The 25720-nt window shown below is 40.4% G+C and overlaps 1 protein-coding gene across 1 annotated transcript in view; it reads left to right on the plus strand.

The window, feature by feature from the left end:
* The window catches only part of ADAMTS18 (ADAM metallopeptidase with thrombospondin type 1 motif 18), a 77709-nt gene that overhangs the window by 23850 nt on the left and 28139 nt on the right, over positions 1-25720 (plus strand). The window contains exons 4-13 of the mRNA XM_066194848.1: positions 4419-4668; positions 8748-8947; positions 9667-9750; positions 10603-10762; positions 11284-11389; positions 14503-14640; positions 16087-16240; positions 17265-17360; positions 18347-18495; positions 23985-24157. Coding sequence (XP_066050945.1) covers positions 4419-4668; positions 8748-8947; positions 9667-9750; positions 10603-10762; positions 11284-11389; positions 14503-14640; positions 16087-16240; positions 17265-17360; positions 18347-18495; positions 23985-24157 — 1510 coding nt within the window. The remainder of the gene's footprint in view (positions 1-4418; positions 4669-8747; positions 8948-9666; positions 9751-10602; positions 10763-11283; positions 11390-14502; positions 14641-16086; positions 16241-17264; positions 17361-18346; positions 18496-23984; positions 24158-25720) is intronic.

The following is a 25720-nucleotide window of genomic DNA, read 5'->3' on the forward strand; positions in this document are numbered from 1 at the left end:
ATTTTGTATACTTGAGATGATCTTTTTCAGTGGCTTAAAAAAAATTCTCCTGATTTTTCAATATATAGTTGATGTTCAATTAAAAAAATCTTAAAGCAGATACCACGTTGTCATTGCCCTTGTCCAAATCTCATTTTGAAATTCTTCCTCCTTTTGAAACACACCAAGAAAACAGAACAAGTGCCTTACCTTGGTGATTACACCCAGATACTGAGGAATTTCACAGAGGCGTATTGGATCTGAAAATTCCTTTAGCCCAGAGCTAAGCAAATGTTTCATAACAAATAATGAGAGGAGGAGGAATGTTGCCTTTTTCTCTCTTCTCAACTTTTCCACAAACAAACTGCAAGTTCCTCTAAAAAAGTGATTCAAAATTATTTGCTGACCACACAGGTCAACTTATGTCTTTCCATTTTCTTTCCAAAGGCATGGAATATCCCTTCCAGAAGGATAGCAAATATGTTTTGTGAGGGAAGAAGAAAACAACGAATTCCAACTGAGCAATCTCTTGGGTGTTCCTTCCCCCATATTCTCACAATTATTGCTATTATTAGTGATAGCCACAGTGGGATACAGAGGGAATAGACAGGAGTCCCTGGCCTTTTTCATGCTGTGTTGTCTAGACTTACAAGAATGTTAGATTTTGTCATCCTGCTTCCTCTTGTGGTGTTAGAATTGCAGAGAATCTGAAATAAAAATGGAATTTTGACCTATCTGACCCTCTCCTCTTTGTGTCCTAAAACCTTCAAGGTTAATGGAAACTCATCCTTGATTCAGGGAAAATCACAGGTAATGCAGAAAGCTATGCTGAAATTAGAAAGCCCAATGCATAAATTTCCATGACAGTTTTGACAGTATTTGTTTTGAAGTATTTGAACTGGATGAATACATTGAATCTAACTCACAATTATAGAGATATTTAATTGTAGAAAAAACTCCTAGGACACCCAGGAGTACACAGTAGCCAAAATCTGGCCTTCAAAAACTGGAATTCCTTCTGGTGTAAAGCTAGAAAAGATGAATCTGTGCCAGTCTCCTGTCTGTTTGCTGTGGCATTTCTCAGCTGTCATGTTTGCCAGCCAGCACAGTGGAGCCAAAGGCCACCTTGCTTTACCCAACACTACAATTTAAGAAGCTGCAGGAAAAGTATCTGGCAGTTGTTGTCCCATTGCCCTCTCTGCAGTGCTCCAGAGGACTGCAGCTCTGTCTGAAGTCAGGTCAGCATTCTCTGCATTGCTTTGGAATTCCCAAAGTGATTAATTCAATACAAATCCTTGAAACCATCCCATGCCTAGAAAAAAATGGCAAATGGTGTGTGATTGAATGAGTGTCCAGACTGCTCTGTGGCACTTCCCCTTTCTTCTTGACAACTTCACAACTTCATAAAACTGGATGTTATCAAAAAGAAGGTATCTTTCATTCACACAGCATTTTTCAACTTGGAGGATGAGTTTGATGTAAAACCCAAAGGAAAAATGTCTTATTGGAGATTTAGGGTCATTTCTGTTGGAAAAAAGTGACTACATTTGTAAGGCACTCAGTCAGCTTCAGCCTCTGTGAAGGTGCAGCAAAATACAAGCAGGACCCAGAATTCAGTCACTTCTTCCCCCCCACCATGAGTTCTCAATCCACCCTTATAATGTTAAATATAGAAATGATGTTTGGGGCCGAGACTTCATGTGCATCAGGGACAATTTCTTACAGGAAAATGTAGAAACCTTTTTTTTTTTTTTTTTTTTTTTTTCCATATGGTTCGAATCATTTACAAAATGAATCCTACAGGAATAATTTCAGATGTGGAAACCTTTAAAATGGGGAAATAAGAACCAGATTCACTGCATTTCTGTTTTCCAGCTGAAAAAAAAAAATGGCTTAGCAGTGCCCAATTATCAGTGCATTCTAGATAAAGATTGTCTCTCACAACCACTTGTGAATTGTGTGATGACACACATCATAAGGATTAAAATATTAGTCATCTTCCCTACAGGAAAGTACTTTGTCATGACCAAATGTGATCTGACATTTGAAATATGCCAACTTATTGCAATGAGCAGGTGGGTTAAATTCCTGTCAATTATTAAAAACCTGTCTTTTATTGATGGAGGCAATACCTTCTTGGACAATGTTAGGTAGATACAGGCTGAGACACATAATTATGAATTCATGTTGAAGAGAGAAGAATGGGCAAATTGCAGATTAGAATATAGGTTGTATATTTATTATTATTATTATTCAAAGGGCAATTAGACCCTCTCAGTTCATAAGGTGGAATCTCTTCCATTGCCAAAACTGAGATCACAGTGTGACTTTATGCGCACTGTTATTGGGCCCCTGTGAAAGGTGCTTATATTGGGGAGTACTGCAAAGCTGCTTTTTTTGATTTGGATCAACAGAAGAGATTTTCTCTGGGGAGAGCACAGTGGATAACTGCAGTTTGTTGAGGATCTGTAGATCTTTGATAAATCCTTCCAGCTGGAATCGACTTAAAATCAATTTCAGCATTAGTTTAGTTAATGGTTAAAGCTGTGAAGATTCATATGTAACGTTCAATTTTCACTTGCTTTTCACTGTGTTGACTTTTCCTCATGGGCAACAGTTCTTAAAGCACAGAAGATCCCACAGATCCTTAAAAAATACTGTCCTTACATTAGACATTCAAGCTGCTCTCCATGGCATTCAGGCCCTGGGAGGTTGCGTTAAAGAAGAACATTCATTTCAGAAGGGGAGAGGCGATACATGTGACATGTCTGCATTTTCAAAGACTTTTTTGAGGAAGGAGGTGGAATCATGGTCTTGGAGGGCTCAAGATGTGGGGCAAGATGGTTTGCAATTGACATTTGTTTGTCTGCACATATTTTTCTGAAGCCTAAGAGATATGTGGTCCTCGTGGGATGTCAGTTTTGGCAGGAGGGTGTTGGCACATGGTAGGGCCTCACTGATCCAAACCAAAACTCTGTATCTAGTATTACGTATATAATGTAATAGAATTACCTGATGAAACTTCTTTTTGGTTTTTGACTTGGTAAAAAGGGGTGTTTATTACAGCATGTTTTACAAAACCAATAAATGAAATAAAATCATAACTGATTAATGAGCTGCATGGAAATACTTCCTCAGTGCCACCCACATTTCCCTGGCCCTGATCCTGGAAACACTTCATCACATGTGCACTTTTATGCACGGATCCTATGTGAAAACTACAGTGTAGTTTTCCCATACTTATGTCTTTCAGAGATCCAAGAAGGAAAACAATCAGACACTTGCCTTTAGTGATTAGCTTTCCCTTGTAGGAGGGTATAAATTTCACATTGTGTTTAAATTATGATTAAATTGCAGGGAGTTGATTACTGAATGATGGTGCTTAAATGTTCAGATGTTTCAGCTTTGTGCTGCTGACCCGTAATGTCATTTTCTACTTGGAGTGCCTTTCAGTCTGGGATTCCTGTTTGGTAATACCTTGCTGTGAAAAAGCTGTGAGCCTTAATTCAAATATTTTCTTCTATGATGTGTGCACTTATGAGAAGTTGTAATTTCCAAAAACATTTCCTTTTTATGTATACCCTGTACACAAACACCCTGTAGTGTGAAGAATGAGTTAATATTGCACATGAAACTAGCCATGCTATGGTGTGAAGGTGCTGTGCTGCCCATCCCACAACACTCCTGGTTTGTGTTTTTCCAAATGGGAAAAATGGGATTTCCATCTCCAAAAGGAAATGATGCACATTTAAACGGGAAGGATATCCAGATCATAACTTGAATAAGATAACCTGATATATAAGTTGATCTATAACTTGAGTAGCTAACCAGTGTCAAGGTGTGTTTCAGGGCATCTCCCACACCCAAGCAAATTTTTCCAAAGAAGGAAAAGAGTTTCAGTTTACCTCTGAACTTAAAAGGAAGGTGGACGAGAACCTTGTGCGTTTTTCTCATTGTAATTGGCTCAGTGCCAGCACGGAGAAACCTGCTGGGCCTTTTAGCTGCTCCTCCGAAGTACAGTTAGTTTCTATTGGGCACCAAGCCAAATTACCACATTATTAGCCTTGATCGTTTGTACTTGGGAATGAACTCAGAGTTGCTCTGGGCTTTTAGGGGTGCCTTAGCCGATGCTAGAGGTTTCTCTGCACCATGCCCAGCTTTCATTGTGTTTCTGTATCGTTTGTTTATTTTTCTCATTCATTAAAACCTCTTGCTTTACAACACGCACCTGAAGAGCCGTATCACAAACTATTCTAAGCCATTCTGAGAAGTGCCGGACACCCTCAGATTGTATTGGACCCTTGTGGAGCTAAAAAACGCCTGGCTCGGCGAGAGCTCCGCTGAAGGTGCAGGTTGTGGTCAGCCCGGGCTTTGCAGGCAGGTGTCTCGGGGGGCCGGCGTGTTCCAGCTGATCGGTGGTGCCGTTTCTTTCTTTGCAGTCAGGCTTGATAAGGACGCGGCAGATGGAGTTCCTGATCTCGCCCTTACCTCAGCGCCTGGCGCGGCAGCACAACTACACGTGCCCCGCCGGGCACCACCCGCACGTCCTGTACAAGCGCACTGCCGAGGGGAAGGTGCACCCCGGACACCCTGAGCACCCCGGACGCCCCTCACGGCCCCGGCCCTCCCCGCCCGGCCGCCGCCGCCGAAGATTCCCAAAGCAGCATTTTTGTGGACGTCGCAAGAAATGTATGTAAGGAAACTTTCTCTCCTTTCTTGAGGTAGCGGCCTGTTTCCAGGCTGTGTGGTGGTCCCGAGTAATGCCTTGAGTTGTAGCTTTCGTGTTTTCCAGATTCTGTGCTGCCTTAGCGGTGCGGTTCTGAGCCTCATAATGTCAGTCAGCTCTTCACAGAGTAGGGAGACAAAACCCTTTTCCTGCTGCACACCAAGGACAGCTTTCAGGCCCAAAAGCATAAACAGTGGTAGACATGAAGGGAGAAACAAGAAGGATGGGACCTCACAACCTGGAGCTGTAATTGGACAGTTAAACCCCAATACGTAAATGGACCGCAACTTATTAATATGTCAGACTTTGTGACTGGTCAGCCATTTTTTGGTGACCATTCTAAGTGCACCTTGGGTGTAGCCCTGGCCAGGCTCTTGTCCTGCCCAAGGTGTATCCTGGAGGCCTTTGAATAAATATCTACTTTATTCTCCAGCTCTGTCCAATCTCTGTTCCAGGTCAGCCTTCCCAAGGCAAACGAGGTGTGCTTCCCATCTCTGCACATCCCTTAGGGATGGAGACGTCATGGCTTTAAATTATGTTTCTAATGTGAAACTCATTTGAGAAACTCGAGTTTTCCTCTAAGTTCATAGAATCATCTCTTTTATTAAGTCATCAGAATCGCTGTTTAGTTTTCTTGTACATTGCCTAGATTAAAAGATCCCAGTGGTGATTTTTTTTTTTTTTTTGCACTGACATAGCTTTCAGTAAGCAGTTCTGCACAGTGATGGATGCCAAGTCCCTGAACTTCTCTCTCTTAGGTTGGGGATAAAAAATTAATTAGGCTTGAAGATGGAGGAAAAAAGCTTCAAAAGTCATTAATTTCTGAGAGGACAGAGAAAAAGACTTTCAGAACTCACCATTTGATAATGCTGAAAATTTTTTCAGCATCTGAGTTCTTCAAAAAGAGCCACCCATGCAAATTGTTTAAATAAGATTTTGGAGCCACGTCTTAAAATGTATATTGAAATATATTATCCTGCCAAGATCCATTCTGAGTCTTTCATTAGGCCCTCAAATTGCAGAACATTTTAGAGCCCCCTTGGACCCCATATCTGTACTTTTAGCATTCAGTTGAGTCTTTTTGAAAGCTGATCAGCTTCTGAGTTGAGTTTCTTAATGAGGATCTCCAGGACTGCAAACAGTATTGAAAATAGTGCCTCAGTCCATTTACAGTCTTCCAACTTCCTACTGAAGTTCTGAGAAAATGAGCAGCTTCCTTTTCCAAAGGTGTGCAAGGAAGGAGAAAATAAATAGAAGTGAAGGAATGAAAAAGAAGTTAGTGGGAAAGGTGGCTGGCTGAGACTGAGGCCTGAAGACAAATGGCTTGTTAAACTTTCAGAAATCCTTCCCCCCAGGTTTAAAAGCCAACCCTCAAATGCCAGATGCATAAGCCCATGATTCAACCTGTAAACATTTGCCTTCTAATGCAATCCAAAACTGCCTCATTACATCCTTCCTTTCCCTCCTGTCTGGTTTTCCTGCTGCAGAGCAGGGCTGATGGTGCTCTCTTATCTCCTCTGCTCTACACTGGCCCATTTTTTTTGGATTGTCCACTGTGAGTTTGTGCCTTATTTACTGTTCCTCCTGTGACTGCTTGTCCAAAATGAGAATTACCCATGTCCTCTTGAGCTTTTACACAGTGCTTATCCCTACAATAGATGAGAGCATTTTGAACACTGTATTTGTATGACCTCCTGGGATGTGAGAAGATATTATTGTTATTCCTGTCTTATAAATGGGACTCACAGACACAGGAGAGGCCAGAAGTAACCAGTGATTCTGGGAACCCAATTGAGAAACTGAATTTTTCTTTAAAATACTTTGTAATTTTGTAACTCTACATGTGTATCTATTTATTCAATAATTTCACTTGGAGCTATGAGCTCTTAGCTGCATATTCAAGCAGGTTTTATATTAAATGAAGAACATGCAATTAGCATCCAACTGTGATGAGTTCAGTAAAAGGGATACACCCATCATTGCTTAGGAACTTGATGTCAGACACATTCTTAGGATCTGATTCTGCAAGATGGCATTTAAGTACCTAACCCACAAAACTCTTTCCACACCCTGTGGTCTTTCACTTTGTGCAGTTCATACCTGTAACCTTCTGAGAGAAAGGAAGGAGTTCTAAAAAATAACAGCCCATTTCCAGACCCAGCCTTGGTTAATTTATAGAACAAATCAATCTCCTGTTCCCTGAATGAAATACAAATAAAATCACGTGTAATTTTTAAATTTAGTGGGGAAAAATAATAAAATAAATAAATTTAGTAGGGGATGCAGAAGAAGTTACCCCAGTAAAGGGAAGTCCTTTTCCTCTTTTTCTATGAGTATTTGGTACTTTTTCTTCTTGCCTTTTTTTTTTTTTTCCCCCCAAGTTTTTTACATTGTTTTCCTGGTCTTATTCTGAGATCTGGAGTCACATCAATTTGAATTTTTCAGCAGAATCCAGTCTGGTCACCTGGAAATAGAGCTTCAGCTCTAATGAACAAATGGATGGAGAATTCAGGCTGACAACAGGTGGTCCTCTGCTATTAACCCTGCCTAGTCAGGGTTAATTTATCCTAACCTAACAATGAATTCAAACTTTCTGAGCAGTAAGAGGGAGGGGCACGTTGCCACTTGGGTGTCATAAAAACAACCTGTCCCGCACACCATGTTTTAAAATTTCATGTGCAGGCAGTTTGTAAGCACTAGAAAAGCCAATTAATCATCTTCCTAATTCTTTGTCACAACTCAAATGTTTTTAGATCATGGGAATTCACTGGACTATGGTTAGTAAAACATGCATGAAACTGCTGCTGCTTACGTTTTACGAGTAGCAGTGAAGTAAATTCAAGAGCAAAACTTCTCTGCTCATGGATATACGTGTCCAAAGCACTGGAGCTGCATTGCCTTCAAAACACTACCTGGGCACTGATTGAACTGAGCACTTCCCTTTTGGGTGAGGCCTGTTCTTGTGTCGTGATGTGCTTCCAGAAAAGAGAAGTTCTTTGAGCTTGTAAAGGATGGTTGCGTATAATGAGTGACACGTTTGCAAATCACCATAACCTGGTTCTTTGTGTGTTAAATGCTTGTCAGAGTGCTGAGTTCTTGAAAGCAGACCACTGTTGAGCATTTTACTGTGTTCTTGATTTCCCAGTTTGGCGTGGAAGAATGTAGGGTCTGTTTAGCAACTTTTCTGATGAAGCACAGGCAGGATTTTTTTCATTACCTGAGGCTCCCTCACTTAAGTTTTTACATCCTGTGTCAACCCCCCCCCCCCCCCCCCCCATTATTATCCAAAGAGTTCATTAAAGTGGCCTTTAAGTTAATTCTTGATGCAAAGGCAGTGTAGGTTTATGCAGAAGAACCTTGCAGGAGCACTCTAGGAGGTGGGAGATGGATTTCTGGTTCCCTGAAGAACTGGAGTAGAAACCATTCTCCAGCTGTGCCACTGCCTGTGCTGCACCAGCACAGAGGGACAAAATGCTCCCTAAAATTGAGATATGCATTGCCTGTTGTGAAGCCCTCCTAAATGCATTCCCAGCAGGAATAATCTCGCTGGCAGTTTGGCATGGCAGGCCAATGTCAGTCCCAATATCAGGCTGGCAGGAATTTCCTTGTGGTGTGTATCTGATTTACGTACTGCCCGTGGACATCTGTTGTGGAAAGGACTTTTTTGCCAACTGCTATGTAAGTAGCACATGCCAAACACCTCAGGAAGTTATCAAAAGGAGAGGAAAAAATGCAGATACTCTGTTAAAGATTCTGTTGTATTTTTTTGCACAGATGCTACCATTTTATTAGATTATTTCCTTATTTTAAAGTGCTTATTGAATACGAATGTGGTTCTCCCATTTCCTTCTCTCCCTGTAGCCATCCTTCCCTCAGGAATGAATCAGGTCTTTTTTAATAAATATGGAAGAACTTAGCCAGAAGTATTAAATCACATGCTATAAAAATAATCTAAGGCTTTAAACCTGTGATACTTCATTTTCTGATGAAACTGTTCATGGGTGATCTGAACTCTTTCCAAAACAGTTTTATTTCCTTTTAGATGCACCCAAGCCACCCACAGCAGAGACCTACATTCGCTCAGATGAGTATGGGACTTCTGCAAGGTTCAAAAGATCATCTGCTAAAATTCAGAAAAATGGAAGTCTAAATGTTGAAACCCTTGTTGTGGCGGATAAAAAAATGGTGGAGAAGCATGGCAAGGAAAATGTAACAACATATATCTTAACAGTCATGAACATGGTAAGGGGTGGTGTCACTGAAGTGTCTTTTCTCTGGAGAATATTGTTGTGTTAGAATAGGATCTTTCATTAGACAAATACTGATAACCAAAAGAGCAGAGACACATTATGCAAGTCTTTCTTCAAGCCCTGTCCAATGTAGTACTTATATCAAAAGCCTTTAAATACACATCTTTAGAACATCACAGCTCTGGCAACAGTACTGTAGAGTAAAAAAAAATAATTAGAAAGTATTTAAAATGTTAAATTTTAAAATACTTCCTATGTAGTACAAAAAAGGCAGATTCTGAAACTGAAACTTTCATTTAGTATCATAAAGCTATATCTCTTTCATCTCATGTCTCCTAGAAACACTTACTGAGAAAACACAAACATATTTCCATAAAATTGATACAATTTGACTAGAAGTATGTTTTCCTGCATGGCTTTGCTCTTTTTTTTGTACTGGAAAACTTGAGCCTTGATTACACTTGATCCAGGAGACCAAGGACAGATCAAAGCCCATTGAAGTCGATAGTAGGTTTTTGAGTTTCTGACTAAGTGTAGTTTGGGGCATAATTCTTCTGGTTTGAGCTCTTTTGGGTTAATCCTACAAGGTTTATAACTCCATTAGTTAGTACTGAAAATTGAAGTCCAAGGCAATAACTCGATACATATGTTTAATCCATTAAAAAGGGATTATGCATGTAGGTGATATTTCCTCTCCAATAATAATTGCAGGTCTCTAGTCTGTTTAAGGATGGAACAATTGGAAGTGATATAAACATCATTGTTGTCAGCCTGCTTCTTTTGGAACAAGAGCCTGTAAGTTGTGTCAGAATTTTTGTCTGAGCTACTTCATTTGCTGTTGTTCAGTGGGAGCATTGGGTGCTCCCAGATTATGTGCAGGGGAGTTTCTTAAGTCATAGAGTGTGAGAAGAAGATTAAAACTGCCAAAATCTCCAAAATGACACTTTTGCTTTCCACTACTTCTTGGGTTTTGATTCTAAATTCTTCATTTCATATAAATTTTATTTAGAAACACCGAAATGCTTCCAGTGAGATAAAACCTAACATTTTCCAGTGTTTCCTTGAGGAGAAATGTCTGGAGTGAGAAATCTACTTAATAAGTATTTAAATAAATAGAATAATTTTGAACTGGGCTTTCCAAGGTGTGATGATCAGAAGTGGTGAGGAGTCAGAAGTCCCAAACTGAAGAAAGCATGTAACAAAAGGTGGGAGTGGAGCCAATTCTTGTGTCAAGGGTGTTGAGACAAAAGAAGACAAAAAATCTCTTTTGCTGAAAAGAAATTTGTGATGGGATGATATACTTGGATAATACTTCTCCTCCCCAGCAATTACAGTACATTATAATCACAATATTGACTATGGCTTGGTGTTCAGCATTCTCAGGAATCAAATATAGTTGTACACTAGAATTCCAGCCACCAGCTTTGGAAATATCTGTGTGTCTGGGGAGAGGCCCAGTTTTATTTTACAGTTGTAAGATTCACTCATCAGCTGACTCAGCCATCACAGACAGTAACCATGGGAATACATAAGCTGATGTAGAACAAATATGAAATATTAACTCCCTTTCCCCTAAGCAACTCTTTCAGTCCCCTTTCTCCGTTCTGCTGGGAACACCTTGTCTGTGTGTCTGTGCTGTCCCTGCAGGGCGGGTTGTTGATCAACCACCACGCTGACCAGTCCCTGAACAGCTTCTGCCAGTGGCAGTCTGCCCTGGTTGGGAAGAACGGGAAGCGCCACGACCACGCCATCCTCCTGACGGGCTTTGACATCTGCTCCTGGAAGAATGAGCCCTGTGACACTTTAGGTGTGACAACAGGATGTGGGCCGAGTGACCTGGGGGTTCCCACAGCGGGAGCTGAGTTGGTTACAAATAAAAGAGGCCATTTTTGCACATGTTGTTAGTTTTCTTGAAGAGGGGAGAACAGCATTATTTTTGGATTGTCACCTCTTCAAGGAATATTTAGGATTTTGAAAATATTTCTGAGCCTCTCTATTTTTATTTTCATTTTGTGACTGCTTGCCTTTTTTGAATGGGATTCCTCCCTAATTTGAGAGCAGTAAAGGCATGGGGGGTGGCTTATGGGGAGAGAATAATCTTTACAAATAAAGTGCAGTTGGAGAGGTTAGGTTTGATTTATACTTTTTATATAGGAGTTTTTTTATTGTCAAATAAAAGTCTGCTGTAATTCCTCCATGATAAACTTGATGAAGTAGACAAGTGTCTCTATGTGCCAAAATAAACTGGCTTATTAGGACCAGTGCAGATGATATGTGTATTTGGAATTCTGTAGAGGAACAAGCTATTTTACTGCTTCCTTCCTTCAGGATTTGCACCCATCAGTGGCATGTGCAGCAAATACCGCAGTTGCACCATTAATGAAGACACAGGCCTTGGACTGGCTTTTACAATTGCTCATGAATCTGGACACAAGTAAGTTTCTTCTTCTATAAACAAACATGTAAGTGAGTGGAAACATAGCCTACGTAATATAAATCAGTTAAGTATAGATCATTTGGATTGGCACATTCTAAATATAAATAATTTGGAAGCCCAAGGAGTGGTGGTGAACGGGGCTCCGTCCAGCTGGTGACTGGTCACCAGGAGTGTTCTGCTGGGCTCAGAACTTGCCAGGCCTCTTTAATATCTCTGAACTCCCCACACTGCTCTCATGTTCTGGTAGGCAAATCCATGTGGTTGCTCCAAGAAGAGAGGGGTGGCTGCAGGTTACTGCAGCTTCACTGGAGAGCTGATCTCTGAGGCTCTTGGAAGTCTCCTTTTCCCAGAAGACCCAGTGTTTCATAGGAAACTTTGAACCTGTCCTTTGTTCTCTCTACCTGTTTAATGAGTGATTTGGGTAAAACCCACCTTTGTAGTGGTCTCTGCCTTTCTGTGTTTATGTATTTATGTCCCTTGGATTTCCCTTTGATTTCTATTGTAGAAAAATTGTAATTTTCTTAGAACCTCTTTCATACAAAACCAGTAATCATCTTTTGTGGAGCTTCAGCTATTCTTCAGATTGTTAAATTAAATCTAATGAAGATGATCAGGTTTTGTTCTGCTGTTTTTTCCCCCAGTGATTTTGAATTATTTTTCCACAACTTTGTGCCTGGTTTTGATTTCCAGTTTTGCACAGTTCGAGCTGGAGTCTATCTCACCACTGGCAGTAGAGAAGCAGAGTTTCTCTGTGTGGTACAAACTTAACATCAAGGCTTAATTAAAAGGTCTTTATTTTTCAGCAGCTTTAACACACAGAAAACCTTTGGAAAGCAGTGGTACTGTATTTGACTGTATTCTGCTGATTGCTCAAGGCATGAAGCCTTCCCATTCTGCCTGGCTGCATCAGGACTATTCAGTTTTCATTGCACTGATATGCTCTGCAGTGCACACTATGACCTAATGTCTACACCAGTGACCCTTTCACAGGTTTCTGTACATCTGAAGGGAAGCAAGGAATTAAAGAGTAATCCAGCTGCCAGTGAGGCCCGTGGGAATTGTGCCAAAGCATTCAAAGGACCAGATATGTAATATGAATATTGTTTGATCCTCCTGTCAAGCTAATGCAGTTTCACCGACCTCAGTACATTTTTCATGCCCTTCAATCAGTATTAGGAGAGAATCACGCCCATATAGCTTATTTTTCAAGAATTATCCCATTATTTTCTTAATGTTTCCTCCCTTTCTATTTTCTTATTTGCGTTGAGAGATTCAACTTGGAATTTTTTTTCTTTTTTTCTTTTTACTTTTTTTTTTTTTTCCTTTTTCACCACTGCCTTTGATTCACATATTATTCCGTCTTTCTTTGGTGTACTTCCATGCTCCTAATAACATGCTTCTTATCTCCTGGGAAAAGCCTGTGCCAGACACAAAATATCTTTATGATCATTTGTCATGTTGTGGTCCTGAGACTACCTAATATGCGATGTAAGACAGCAGAACTTGGTTTCTGTGATACAGAGACTCTTGGAAGAAAAAAAACCTGTGACAGCTTTGCTGAGGTCCACTGTGAATGTATTAACCAAAGGTTTCACAGGAGGGGAATATCACACTCTGTGATCCACTGAAAGCTTCGGTGGTTAGACATTTTAGTGTTGTGTTAGACATTTTAATGATTTTTCTGAAGTTTGTGTTTTTACCTGAAACCTTAACAGTTCCCCTGGGTGTTCAGAGCCCGTTGTGTCAGTGGGATATAACCTGGGGATTCTCTGGCTGCAGTGCAGGGGAATGCAGTATTTTATGAAAGGTTCTAAAACACTGTCTCAAGTGGTATTTTTTTTTTTTTTTGTCCATTTATAGGAAGGGCCATATATTTTAGGAAGTTTGGAGCCTCAGCTGGTGGTAACACATGCAGTAACTCTGATGAGCCTGTAATGATTTATAGCAGTAGAGGCTTGAGTCCAGTAAATGAGATATTCCCTGCACATGCACGGATTACATTTATAAAGTCACCAATGTTCTCCAATATTGAAGTAACAGATGATGAAATTTCTGTCCCAAACACATGGAAATTCACAGATGTCCCGTACAGTCAGTAAATACAGAACAGTGAAAGGAAAACCTCTAAAAATTAGCTTTATTATATCAATAAAATCCCCATAATTTGTAATTATCATGTGATTTTTTTATTATTGCTTATTATTTTTTTATATCATCCTAACACCTCTCCTAGTGAGAGCAGGGCCTCCTGATACTCAGACTGAGCAAAACACCCCATAAGAGCCAGTTTTCCCAGTAAGAGGCACTATTCCCACCCATTAAACAGTTACAGTCTAGACAAAATGACACTGTATAACAAAGGTGAGGAAACCAGTGTGATTTGCCTGAGATAATATAGCAAGTTAGTGGCCAAAATTAGAAAAATAATAATATTTTTATTTTTATGTTCATACTTCTGTATTCTATTCATTCCCACCCATTTCCTTTGCTACAAATGGAGCTCTGGAGCTCTTCCCTCCGATTAGGAAGGCAGTGTAAGGTACATTCCTATGGGTGGTGTTTCCCTGGATTCTGATCTCCACAGCATTGATGTTAACGGGCATTGTCCCTGGGCAGAGACAGGCTCACACTCTTGCAGGTTTTGAGCTGACAGATTCATAGGAAAGGACAAGTGTGGCTGAACATAAGATCCGTGGTGTCCATCCACCTCACCATGGAACTGTTCTCCTTTGGGAGCGAGCAGTGGGTAAACTGGGGAACTTTGGGCACAGTCTGCAGCTCTGGTGCCTCTCTGCAGTGTCCTGGCACTGGCTCCCTGTGCAGCACCAGTGGGGCTCTTCCTGGGGACCTGACCATCCTTTCCTATCAGACAAGTGTGTGAGGACAAAAATTCCTGTTGATTGGAACTTGATACTAATTGATACTAAATACCAATACTAATTTTTATGGTGCCTAAGTTTTCATCCCATTGGGATGAAAGGGATGGATTCCACCTTCCCTGTGGAATTCTAGCCTAGAGCTGTTACCCAGAAAGTATTTCTTTTCCCTCAAATTTTGTCTTGCTTCTGTTTAATCTAGATTTTCACTCTCCCACCTGGTTTTCTTTTCAGCTTTGGGATGATTCACGATGGAGAAGGAAATGCTTGTAGAAAAGCTGAGGGAAATATTATGTCTCCCACACTCACTGGAAACAATGGAGTGTTTTCTTGGTCTGTGTGCAGCAGGCAGTATCTCAACAAATTTCTCAGGTAGGTCAGATGTAAATCTGGGCTAGTGCCAGGGAATGCAGCTTTAGAAACTGGGCTTGAATTCTTGAACAGCATAAAAATTACTGAAGTGTGAAATTCTCCTCCTTTAAAATGTGCTCCAGCCCTTGCAGTGTGTGAGCCCACACACTTGGGCTGCTGGAGCACTGAGGTGGTGTGGCCTGGAAGGGCTTTTGTCCTGCCTTCTTTCAAAAGCATGAGTTTCACCCTCCAGGAATGCCCTGCAGCAATGACTGGCATATCATTCTTTCCCAGGCATTCCTGTCAGCAGCTGAGTTTATTAGGGAATTAGTAGGAAGTGTACACAAAAGAGGGCAGACATAGTGGTACCAAAGTCATTGCAAAATGTAAATTAACATCAGTGGCCTTTCTCACTGGAGTTTCTCTCTTGATCTAGTTCATGTCATGAGTAAAGGACATTTTACATTTTTCACATCTGTTTCTGGGAGAAAGAAAAAAGGAGAAAGGGAAATATGTCAGTTTTTTCCCCAGCATGTTGTCATTACTCAGTGATCCCTTTAGAGGAAACTGTTTTTCAGTCACTGTTTAATTCATGATTACATTAACCTTTCCCTTATTTTTTTTTGTCATTCATGGATAGACTATACAGAGATACAAAAAAATGTGTAGGAGGTACTTTGAGCAAGAGCAAAGCAGGCATTTTAGATGTTAATTCCTAAGAGTGAGAAGCAGGCACCTTGGTAGTTCTGTGGATCTGGTCCTTGGATTCCCAGTCAATATCTTAGAGTAGCAGCCAGAAAAGGTAATGGAGTTCTGGGTTTGTTTTTTTAATGCTGCAGTGATGCAATATGTGTTGTGTACAGAAGCAAATTGCAAGATAAAAAGTCACATGAGCCCTCCAACATGCCGTATGGTCCCAGAGACTGACACTTGGAAGGCAAATCCAGCATGGGGTGTCCTTCTGTATCCAAAGGTTCTCAGGCAGGGATGAAGGGGAAAAGGAGGAGCTGGGAGCTGTGCTCTGGACACAGCCAGCCCAAAGACACACCCTGCAACAGCCTCCTGGCAGCTCCACACAGAACAGTGCTGAAATGGGACACTGTGCCTGCTCCTGCTGCTGATCCCTCATTTGGGGGATCCACTGAAGGGAAAGAAGGAGATGAGGTCACCTCGCTCTTGGTTACCCAGGAATACAAGGAGGAAAAGAATTTGACATCATTCTTTCTTGTTGTCACAACAGTCCCAAAGCCTGGAAATTCCTACTTCCTTAAAACTTTGCAGGTCAGGCTACCAACAAGATCTCAAGAACTTTTGGTTCCTGCACACAGATATTATTGTTTCAGAGCATACCTCTAAAACTAGTTAAAGGTACTGTATACCGTATTATGTAGTTGTGCTGGTCTGTAGCAAATTAAAATATTTTGATGTAAAGATCATAGTCGTGATTAATTTACCTTCTCATTATAGTACAGCTCAAGCTGCCTGCCTGATTGATGAACCTAAGCAAACAGGACAGTATAAGTACCCTGACAAACTGCCAGGGCAGATCTATGATGCTGATACCCAGTGCAAATGGCAATTTGGAATGAAAGCAAAACTATGCAACCTCAGCTTTGTAAAGGTACCTATTGATGCACTTTTGAGAGGTTACAGTGACATGAGAGAACTGCAATACACTGAATAAGTACAAGTAACATGGGGTTCTTCAGAGGCCTGGGCTATTTCTCTGCCTTATCTTGCTTGGCAATTTGCTTTGAAGGTGCTGGCCTCTCTTGAGGAATATCCCAGTCCCAGGAGGGTTTCAGAAGGAAACGTGTTCCTTCCAGGAGTCATAGGGGGGGCACTTGAATCCACGTGAGCCATGAGCCCTTGCCTGCTATGCTAAGGGAAATTAGCAGGCAGTATAGACTTTTGATCAAAGCTTGTGTGGGGTGTGGGGCAAGAAAGACTCCGTTTCTTGTGTTTTACTTTTATGACAGCAAAAAGTCTGGGAGAGATCTATAGGGTTATTTTAGAGCAATGAAATGTTACTTATACTCTCAACTTCATGATGAATGATTAATTTAGATTAACCTATTGTTTTATGACTGTTACACTCCTTACTGGTCTCTTCAGAGAAGGCATTTTTAAAAATAATCTGGAGTGCTCATTCTAAAAAAAAAGTATGGTAATTTCTTTTACCCCTGTTATTATCCTGGAGTATTTTGATTTATTATACACTAACCACATTATTCAAGTGGTGGCAGCTGTGTTTCTTCCACAGCTAATAGACAAGGAAGAGGGAGTGAACAGCACTGTGCGCAGACTGCCTTTCCAGATATCTTCTGTGGTTTAGAGAAGTCTTGTCTCTTCACAGTATCGTTGTCCCTGCAGACATGATGAAATTTTAACCATGAACTTTTTAACACTGCTTGTGTTCTATTATAACCTCACACTCCATATAATTTTAAGAAATATATAGTGAAATGGTGCATAAACAAGAAGGCTCTATTAGGAAACTTTAACCCCGGCTTTTCTAAATTCAGAAGAGATTTTATTTATACGTCTTTTAAGGTAGCAAAAGCATGTTTCATTGGTTACTCTTTTTAAACACCAGGAAATAATGGAAATTCTGAGCACTGTAGTGAGTACTGTTTCCTTTTCAGGATATCTGCAAATCTCTCTGGTGTCACAAAGTGGGTCACAGGTGTGAGACAAAGTTCATGCCTGCAGCAGAAGGAACAGCTTGTGGTATAAGTATGGTAAGTTGTTTTATAAATAAAATATTGTCATCCTAACTTGACTGTGTTTGGTCAAATGCAGGCTTCCATCAAAACCAGTTTTAGCCAGATCCCTCCAGATTTGCCATCCTGGACTTTGAGACTGCTTTGTAAATGATTCCACTGTGGTGCATTTTCAGCATGTAGCCTCCCAGTGGTACCTGTCTGGTGGCAGGGCTTGGTGCCTCTCCAAACGAGCTGTGGGATCAGATATCTCTGGCAAATCTAAATCACTAAGAAAATACATGAATTATTACAGGAGTTAGATCAATGCTTCAAATTCCACTCTGATATGAGCATACCTTAAACCATAATATTTCCTATATTTTCATCAGAGATGACCACTAAAAGAGCTTATTCATTTAAGTCAAACCCTCTAGTTTACACTCATCTTATTTGTTTGTATTTACTCTCATTTGTTTGCATTTGAGTTGAACCTTCTAATTTACTCTCATCTGTAGTTATGCAAAATATTTTCTTTTCCTGTAAGCTTTCTTTCAGCAGAACATTGTTTTGATTTTTAAGTTAGTGACAAATGTTCTATTTTACTTTGTCTCTTTGTGCAGTATTTTGTAATTGAATCATAAAGAGGAGACATGTTAGCAGAATTCTGTTTGTAAATTGCATGGGAAGTGTTGAGGCTCTGCAGTACAGGGCCATAAAGTAACATGGGTTACTGGGGGAAGAGTAGGGCAAAAAAGCACTCTTCAAGAGAGTAGTTTTGAAAATTTGTTACCTCAGGGATCCTCAACTCAAAACTTGGACAAATATTAGTGCGTTACTTATCTATGCCGCTGTATGGATCCATGTCCCACTCCAGAGTTCTTTTCCTGCTGTGAGCTGTTCATTGAGTCCAGTGTGTGACCTTATATTTGTAAGGATCAAGCACTGGGGTTTTTAGATGTGGTGTTTTTGTTTTTTGTATCTGCCAGGTGCTGCTAACCGTGTTTTGTGTCCTTGTTCCGCAGTGGTGCCGCAGGGGACAGTGTGTCCGGTACGGGGACCACGGGCCCAAGCCCGTCAATGGCCAGTGGTCAGCCTGGTCCCACTGGTCCGAGTGCACTCGCACCTGTGGAGGGGGGGTCACCTACCAGGAAAGACACTGCAATAACCCAAAGTAAGACATGGATTTGGAAAGGTAGTGTTTTTATACTGGTCGTGTCGCTAGAGCAGAAAACGAGCGCAGTCCGTTTCTGCGGGGAAATAATGTGTGTGGGAATGTTTGTCGGGGTTTCTCCTGTGGCCAGGATGAGCAGGCAGTGTCTGGAAGGCAGAGCTACGTCCTTGGGTGGCTGCAGACTGCTGGAGTACCTCAACATCTCCAGCCCAATTTGCTCCATTTATTTTGGGATGCTGCAGTTTATCAAATACCTGCAGAAATCAGGAAGCACCATACAGGCATTTTTACATTTTACATTTTTACATTTTTCGTTTTTACATTTTACATTTTTACATTTTTAAATCTTACGTTTTTAAATCTTATATTTTAGGAAGCCCCACACAGACATTTTTTACAAATAACAGCCTAAGAGAAGCAGAAAAAGTTCTTAAAAGCTATTAAGACTTCGACTGAGATCATATTATCCAGGATGATAAGGACAGATGTCTCTGCATGTCTGTCATGTTCTTTGCATTCTTTATATTTCATGAATCAAACAAAGGTTGCTGAACCCTAGAACTGTGTGCTAACTCATGAAACATTTTTTATATGCCTCCGATTAATATCTTATCTCTGTAAATACTATTCATTAAAATAAGTATTTCCAAGTAGATTAAAAGTGTTAACTGACCAGCATCTTTCCCAAGTACTCAACTCACTGCAACTTACAAGAAGAAAAGGATTTCTCTGTTCTATTTCGTACACAAATTGAGCAGGCATAGGCACATGTATTCCTCATTGCACACAATAAAAGCAGCATTTAAACTGCAGTAATAAAAACCAGAGAAAATATGACACAGTTTGTATGAGGCTGTAAAGAAGCTTCTCATCTGCTATACAGTGCTGCAATAATAATATCCACGCTTCATATACAATGTTATAGGAGAATGTGAGTTAGTTAAAATTGTCTTTATCACCCTCAGTCAAGCCAATTTTTGCAGATCCATGGCAGAGTGTTTTGTCAACTTTTTCTGTTGTTTCTCAGTTCATTTTCATAAATAAAATTACATGGATATTTTCCTTTGTTAAACGGTTTGGCAAAAGAATGCAGGGTCTCAGTTAGAGGCCATACGTTTATATTTTGGTCTTCCTGCTTTGGTCCCTGTTTTTCTTGCTGAATTTGTATGGCTGCACATTGTTCTTTGCATTCATGCATGAGCTCCCCCTTGCTCTCCCTGTGCGACAGGAGAATACCCAGTGGTGGAAATGGTTCAGTTTGGTGCATTGGTGTGATTGATAAAGATTTCTGGGATCTTCAACCACAATCTCTTCAACATAAAGAGGTTGTGTCAACTGCTGTAGCGTTTAGAACTTCCCTTCAGAGTGAACTGAATGTTCTAATAAAGTAAGATTTGATGTAACCAAGTCATACATGGTACCAGAGCTGGATCATGTTTGCACTAGATTTAATTCCATTGTGGTAGTCAAAATCCAGTTAGGGCAAAGAGAGGATGGTATAATTTGCTCTCAGAGTTACATTGATGGAATGACAGGAGTATGAATAAGCCACACAACAGGGCACAAATGTCCAGGTGTTTCCCATCTCAGCATTTTGTATGAATTTGGAGTAAGAAGAAAAATAATAGTCATCTATTTTTAATGCTATACCACACAAAATTATTTAAGGACTAGTCCCTGTTCATTGTTCACCTCTAAAAATACACAGCAACTCAGAATAATGATTCCTTTTTTTCTGAATTTCTGAAACATATTTCAGTTGTTTATATATTTTGGTACATATATGTATGTTATTTTATATGTGATATATTTATTTCACTTTTCCCAATCCAGATTTGTGTTGGAGCTAATGTTTATTTTGTTCAAAAGCTTGATAGATGATTTTGGATAGCAAAATTCTGAAAATTGCAAAGAATGACATTCCTGGTAAGAGATAGAACAAGGGGTGTGGATCTATGAAGAGCTGACTAGACTCTAAAATGAAGTCAAAATGATTGACTTCTTATGACCATTGAGGGAAATGTCTCAGTTTCTGGTGATTTTAAAGGTGACCCACCTTACCAGAAATTTAAGGGCAAGTGAAGAATACAGCATCAGGCTGTACTCAACACAGTACCTCTGTGAGTTTGTGAAATCCTCCTCTTGCAAATAATATCCAACCAATTCAGTTCCCTTCCTCTTGCCAAATTTCAGGCAGCTCTTGTGACCACACCTAAACAGCTCTGGATATGGCTTTGGAATTCCCACTGGAGTTGTGCACAAACTCTCATTGACAAACCCCCACGGGGATCACATGTAGTCCACAGAGCTGGGCAGATTTGCTAAAATCATTATGTTCCTGTGAATTGTCACAGTGTAATTTCATGGATCTGGTTTTCATACACCACAGCACTTTACAGTGGAGGTACTTTTCCAAGGTAGAAATGGATTGCATAATTTAATAGTTTAGCTGGGAAAGAACCTGAAGAGTGCCCGAGAGATTTAAATTAATACCTAAGTCATGTCTGTGGGACTGCATCTATACTTCACAATAGTGCATTGTTCAGCAGAGCAGAAGGAGTTGTAGGCATGTGTGCAGTCAAAAGACTGAATCAAAACTGCTTGAACACACTTTTTAAAATCATTTAAGTATAATATCTGTAACAGTGATTATAGAAAATGTGAGATGTGAACTGATGCAAATTAATGATGCCATTTAAAATACTTTTAAAAAACAAAGACTGTGAAAGACTTTGTAGACCTTTCAGACTCATGCAGAATAATGAGGCTTTGTGATACTATCATAATATGGCCACAAGATGAGCAGAAGTTCATGAAGTTCTGACATGAAATTAAATGACTACAAAAAGGGAAAAATAGGAGTCCAGAATTTCAGATTCCTAATTCATTTGATATTGCATGAAGTACTTTCATTATCCCATGAATTCCAGGATTTCTCACTCTCTGTGTTGTGTTGCAGTGAATATCATGGTTAATCTACCCTTAAAAGGCTACTCCAGAATTAATTTAAGCTACTCTTGTAGCATTTTAATATTTGAGTCTTATATGGAGTGGAGTACTTACCTTTTTGCACTCAGACTCCTTTTCAAATTCCGTCTTTGGAAGCTTTACCTTGCTGGCCTTTCTCACCAAATTTCTCCCTTTTTGTTACCCTCAGCAAGACCTCATGCTGGTCAACCTGTTCATGTCAGTGCTGGGGGGTCACAGAGGGATGAAGGCTTTAGACTGTATCTGTGTTGGGGGAACTGTACCACTGCAGAAATACTGGAATAACCTTTGTGCAGGGCATTCCATTGTAAGTGTGGATACACCAACAGCTCCTGGAGGCAGTCAGCCCAAAATCTGCTGGTGTTACAAACATCCTCAAGAAAAGCATGATTTTCTCAGGGTGGATAATAGTACTTCCACAGTAATTTGCATTTGTAGATCTCCATCTCGTTTCCTGTGAATCACTTAACTCCTGCTGACTTCTTGTTGGTAAAAATGAAGGTGGAGAAGTTTCCATCGCTCTCAAGCCAACAGTTTCAGTAATGGGAATGTACTGTAATATTAAAATGCTGTAATGGAGCTGGGAAACAGAATGCCTTTTTCAGAGCTCCCTTAGTTTGGAGGAATTTTATCCCGTTCTCAAATGCAAGAGTGCGGCTGGAAATCACGATCTAGCCATAAATAATTCTATTATATTGCTTATTTGGTGGCATTTACTTGGAAGGAGGTTGCTTCTTTTCCTTACACTGGAGCAGATTTGTTTTCTGGGGTTGAAGGAGGTCAAAAATCCTCCATGTGCTGAAGCTGTAAAGAAGGTCTGTAGGGAATTGAGTCAGCACCCAACAGTTTGGCTGCCTTAACTCAAAGCTCTCACTAGTTGCACAAAGTCAACACAAACACTCCCTGATTTCACTGATGTTCCACATCCTCCCTGCCCTTCACAGGCTGGATTGCCACCAACTAGGACAGAAAATTTGACTTGAAGACCTTCACCTTTATACCCAGTATCAGTGTAGCTGGCAGGTGACCTCAGGAAAAGTCAGTGGAAGTTGTTGTGGTTTTTTCCACAGCGCATTTCACAGGTGATTTAACCCAGTTTTAAATACAGTAACAGGTGGGTTTCCATCTCTTTCTCTGAAAGACTGTTTTGCGGCCCAGAATTCTGGAAAAGGCAGATATTGTATAAGCAGAACATAAAAAAGGCAAGTCCTAGCTTGGTTAGAGGGTTATTAGACATATGGGAGTTAAAATTTATACCAGAGCAAACAGAAGAAGCCCCTGGATTTTCTCGTCCATGTTGCACGGAGCTGTCTCCATGTTATTCCAGGCATGAGCAAGTCAGGAGTTGCTTGGGATCCTTGGATGTGCGGAATAGTTACAGCATAGTGTTTAGGGATTTCTACAAACAATATATTTCAATTGCACATTCTGTACTCTTAGAATTTTAAATTTTTGCTGTTAGTTATTATATTACTGTTATTTGGTAACTTTTATATTACTCTGGGTTTTTTCCTTAATGTGTGTGTAATGTGGGCAAAGCTGTCCACTCAAAGTTTGTATCTTGTCCTTCAAGTATGCAAGTTCACTAATTTTTAAGAAAATTGATATATAAATGAGTGCAAATGTAGCATTTTTACATTTCTTTTCCCTTGATGCAAGAAATATGTAATACAACAGAGTTCTTAGAATTTATTATTTTGAAGACTTGGCTCAGCGCTTGCAGATGTGTATCTGAGCGTTGTGAAACTGCACAAATTACATCAGTGAATTGCTGAGTTTGAAAGAGCAACTCTTGCATTTTACATTGTTTTACAATGTCTGTGCACAGACCAAAAGGTTAAAAAAACAATATTCTGATAATGTGAGGTATGAGCAAAGTCATAGAGTATGCTCTTTCCATTCTGGCCAAGATGAAGGGAAATGCCCAGGTGAGGTTTGCTGAAGTGGACGTGACGTGTTTAAAATTACCCCTGAATTCCAGCATTTTCCTAAGGCAGGACAAGTATGCACAGTCCCCGTTTTCTCTGACTGTTGGAAAGCACATTTTTTCAAAATTATTTACAAAAGAAATGAGCAAGCAAATGTAATCATTCATTCTCTTTTTGTTTGATCAGTGTTATGTTATCCTTTATTAACTCTAATTGTGATAGGTAATTCTTTGCACATGTTCATTCCTTGGTTACAGCAGAGTAAAAATAGCTGTATAACAAGGTTGAACCCAGCCAGTACCAAATAGCCCTATAAATTTAAATTAGTGCAAACATGACTCACCTCTAGATGGTTGCATCTTTGCTGAGTCTGCAGCGATCCAAGTTGATAATTCATGTTAACTGCTTTGCTTGGTTTTAGGAACCATGAAAATTAATGGCCCATGTAAGAAATACTGATCTCCCAGGGCAGAACGTCCTTTCCTGTTCCCTGTATTCTCACACGTGTGTAACATGCCAATCACACAAAAGGGAGATTTTGCAAAATCATCTTTTTTTTTTTTTCCCTGGTAGGCCTCAGTACGGTGGGAAGTTCTGCCAAGGCTCCAGCCGTGTTTATCAGCTCTGTAATAAGCAGCCCTGCCCCGCAGACAGCCTGGACTTCCGAGCCCTGCAGTGTGCAGAGTACAACAGCAAACCTTTCCGGGGATGGTTCTACAAGTGGAAGCCCTACACCAAAGTGGAAGGTGAGAGAGACAGGGCAGGGAGCTCTGAGCACCGATTCACACCTGTGCTCCAGGCAAACTTCACCCCGTGGGAGCAGTGATGCCTTGGGAGGGCTGACCTGCAACAGAGACTGGATAGAGCTAGTGAATGAAGTAGGTATTTATTGAAAGGCCTTTAGGATACACCTTGGGCAGGACAGGGCCTGACCAGGGCTACACCCAAGGTGGACCCAAAATGGTCACAAAATGCATGACTCGTCACAGGTCTTACATTTTTATAAGTTTGGGTCCATTTGCATATTGGGGTTTAATTGTCCAACTACAGCTCCAGGTTCTGAGGTCCCATCCTTCTTGTTTCTCCCTTCAGTCCACTGTTTGTGCTTTTGGGCCTGAAAGTTGTCCTTGGTCTCCAGCAGGAAAAGGATTTGTTTTGTCTCCCTGCTCTGTGAAAAGAGCTCAGTGGCACACAATATGAGGCTCAGAACTGCACCCCTAGGCAGGACAGAGTCTGAAAAACATGAAAGCTAAAACTTAAGGCATCAGCAGATACAGGCTCACTGGGCCTGGGTGAGATGTGTTTGCTTTCTAGCAGAGCTGGAGCCAGCCTCCTGTGTGATCCTGCCTGCATGAACATGCAGGATTGATCTGGGTTGGGAATTCAAGTCCTTGTCCTCACCGTGACTCCCCGGCTGTGGCTGCCCCTCTCTCTCTCATTTTATATTCCATATTGCTTAGTCTGAAACCCAAGCAAAACAATTTCCATGGAATTTTCAGCATGGGAAATGTAGGCTTCCACAATAACACTACCAGAATCTTCCTTCTTTTGGAATGTTCTCAGATTTCAAAATGTAACAGTAAATCAACCTTTTGACTTTTCTGCTGGTATGGTCCCATGAGAAGGGGAAATGCAAACAATGTACTGGCATACATTTTTTAAAGTCATCTTTTACTAAGAGATCTTTATCAAGTTCTGGTCTCAATAACTATTTCTGTTATTTCGCACAAGCGAGTTTATTTTTACTTTATGCATCTTAATTTTGCAAATATTTTGAATCAGTATTTACTTTGATCAGCTAAAACAAATATTTTCTCCAGTTTGAAAAGCACTACTTGAATAAAAGTGTCTGAATTTTCTCACGTCATAGGTGCTTTGTTTAGCACATGCAGACATTTGCTTTTGATGATAATGTGTATAATTAAACATATATATATGCACATACATGTAACTTTCATTCATAGCATGATTATATTTTCTTCAAAAGTTTTTGTGGACATTTTTACAGGTATTGAAAAATGTCCTAACAGGCCAGTGTGAACAGAGGGAAGAAGTAAAATGGTTTCACAGCATGTAGCACTGGGTGTTGTATAATAGGGCAAAAAATACATCTTGTTTAATAGAAATGAAGGTGGCCTACCTTGGTTTTAAAGGGAGGGGCTGTGTTTAGTAAAAGAGGCTTGAAATTAGGGGCAAGGGGTGTAATTTTCAAAAGTAAGATACCCCCAAGTGATTCTGGAGTGGAAAATGCCCATCCTTTCTCTCAGCTGCTTTTTCAAAGCTCCCCCAAGGTCTCCATTTATAGCCCT

This window comes from Chamaea fasciata, unplaced genomic scaffold (assembly GCF_029207755.1).
Source record: "Chamaea fasciata isolate MVZ Bird 193981 ecotype frontalis unplaced genomic scaffold, bChaFas1.0.hap1 SCAF_12, whole genome shotgun sequence".
Lineage (NCBI taxonomy): Eukaryota > Metazoa > Chordata > Aves > Passeriformes > Sylviidae > Chamaea > Chamaea fasciata.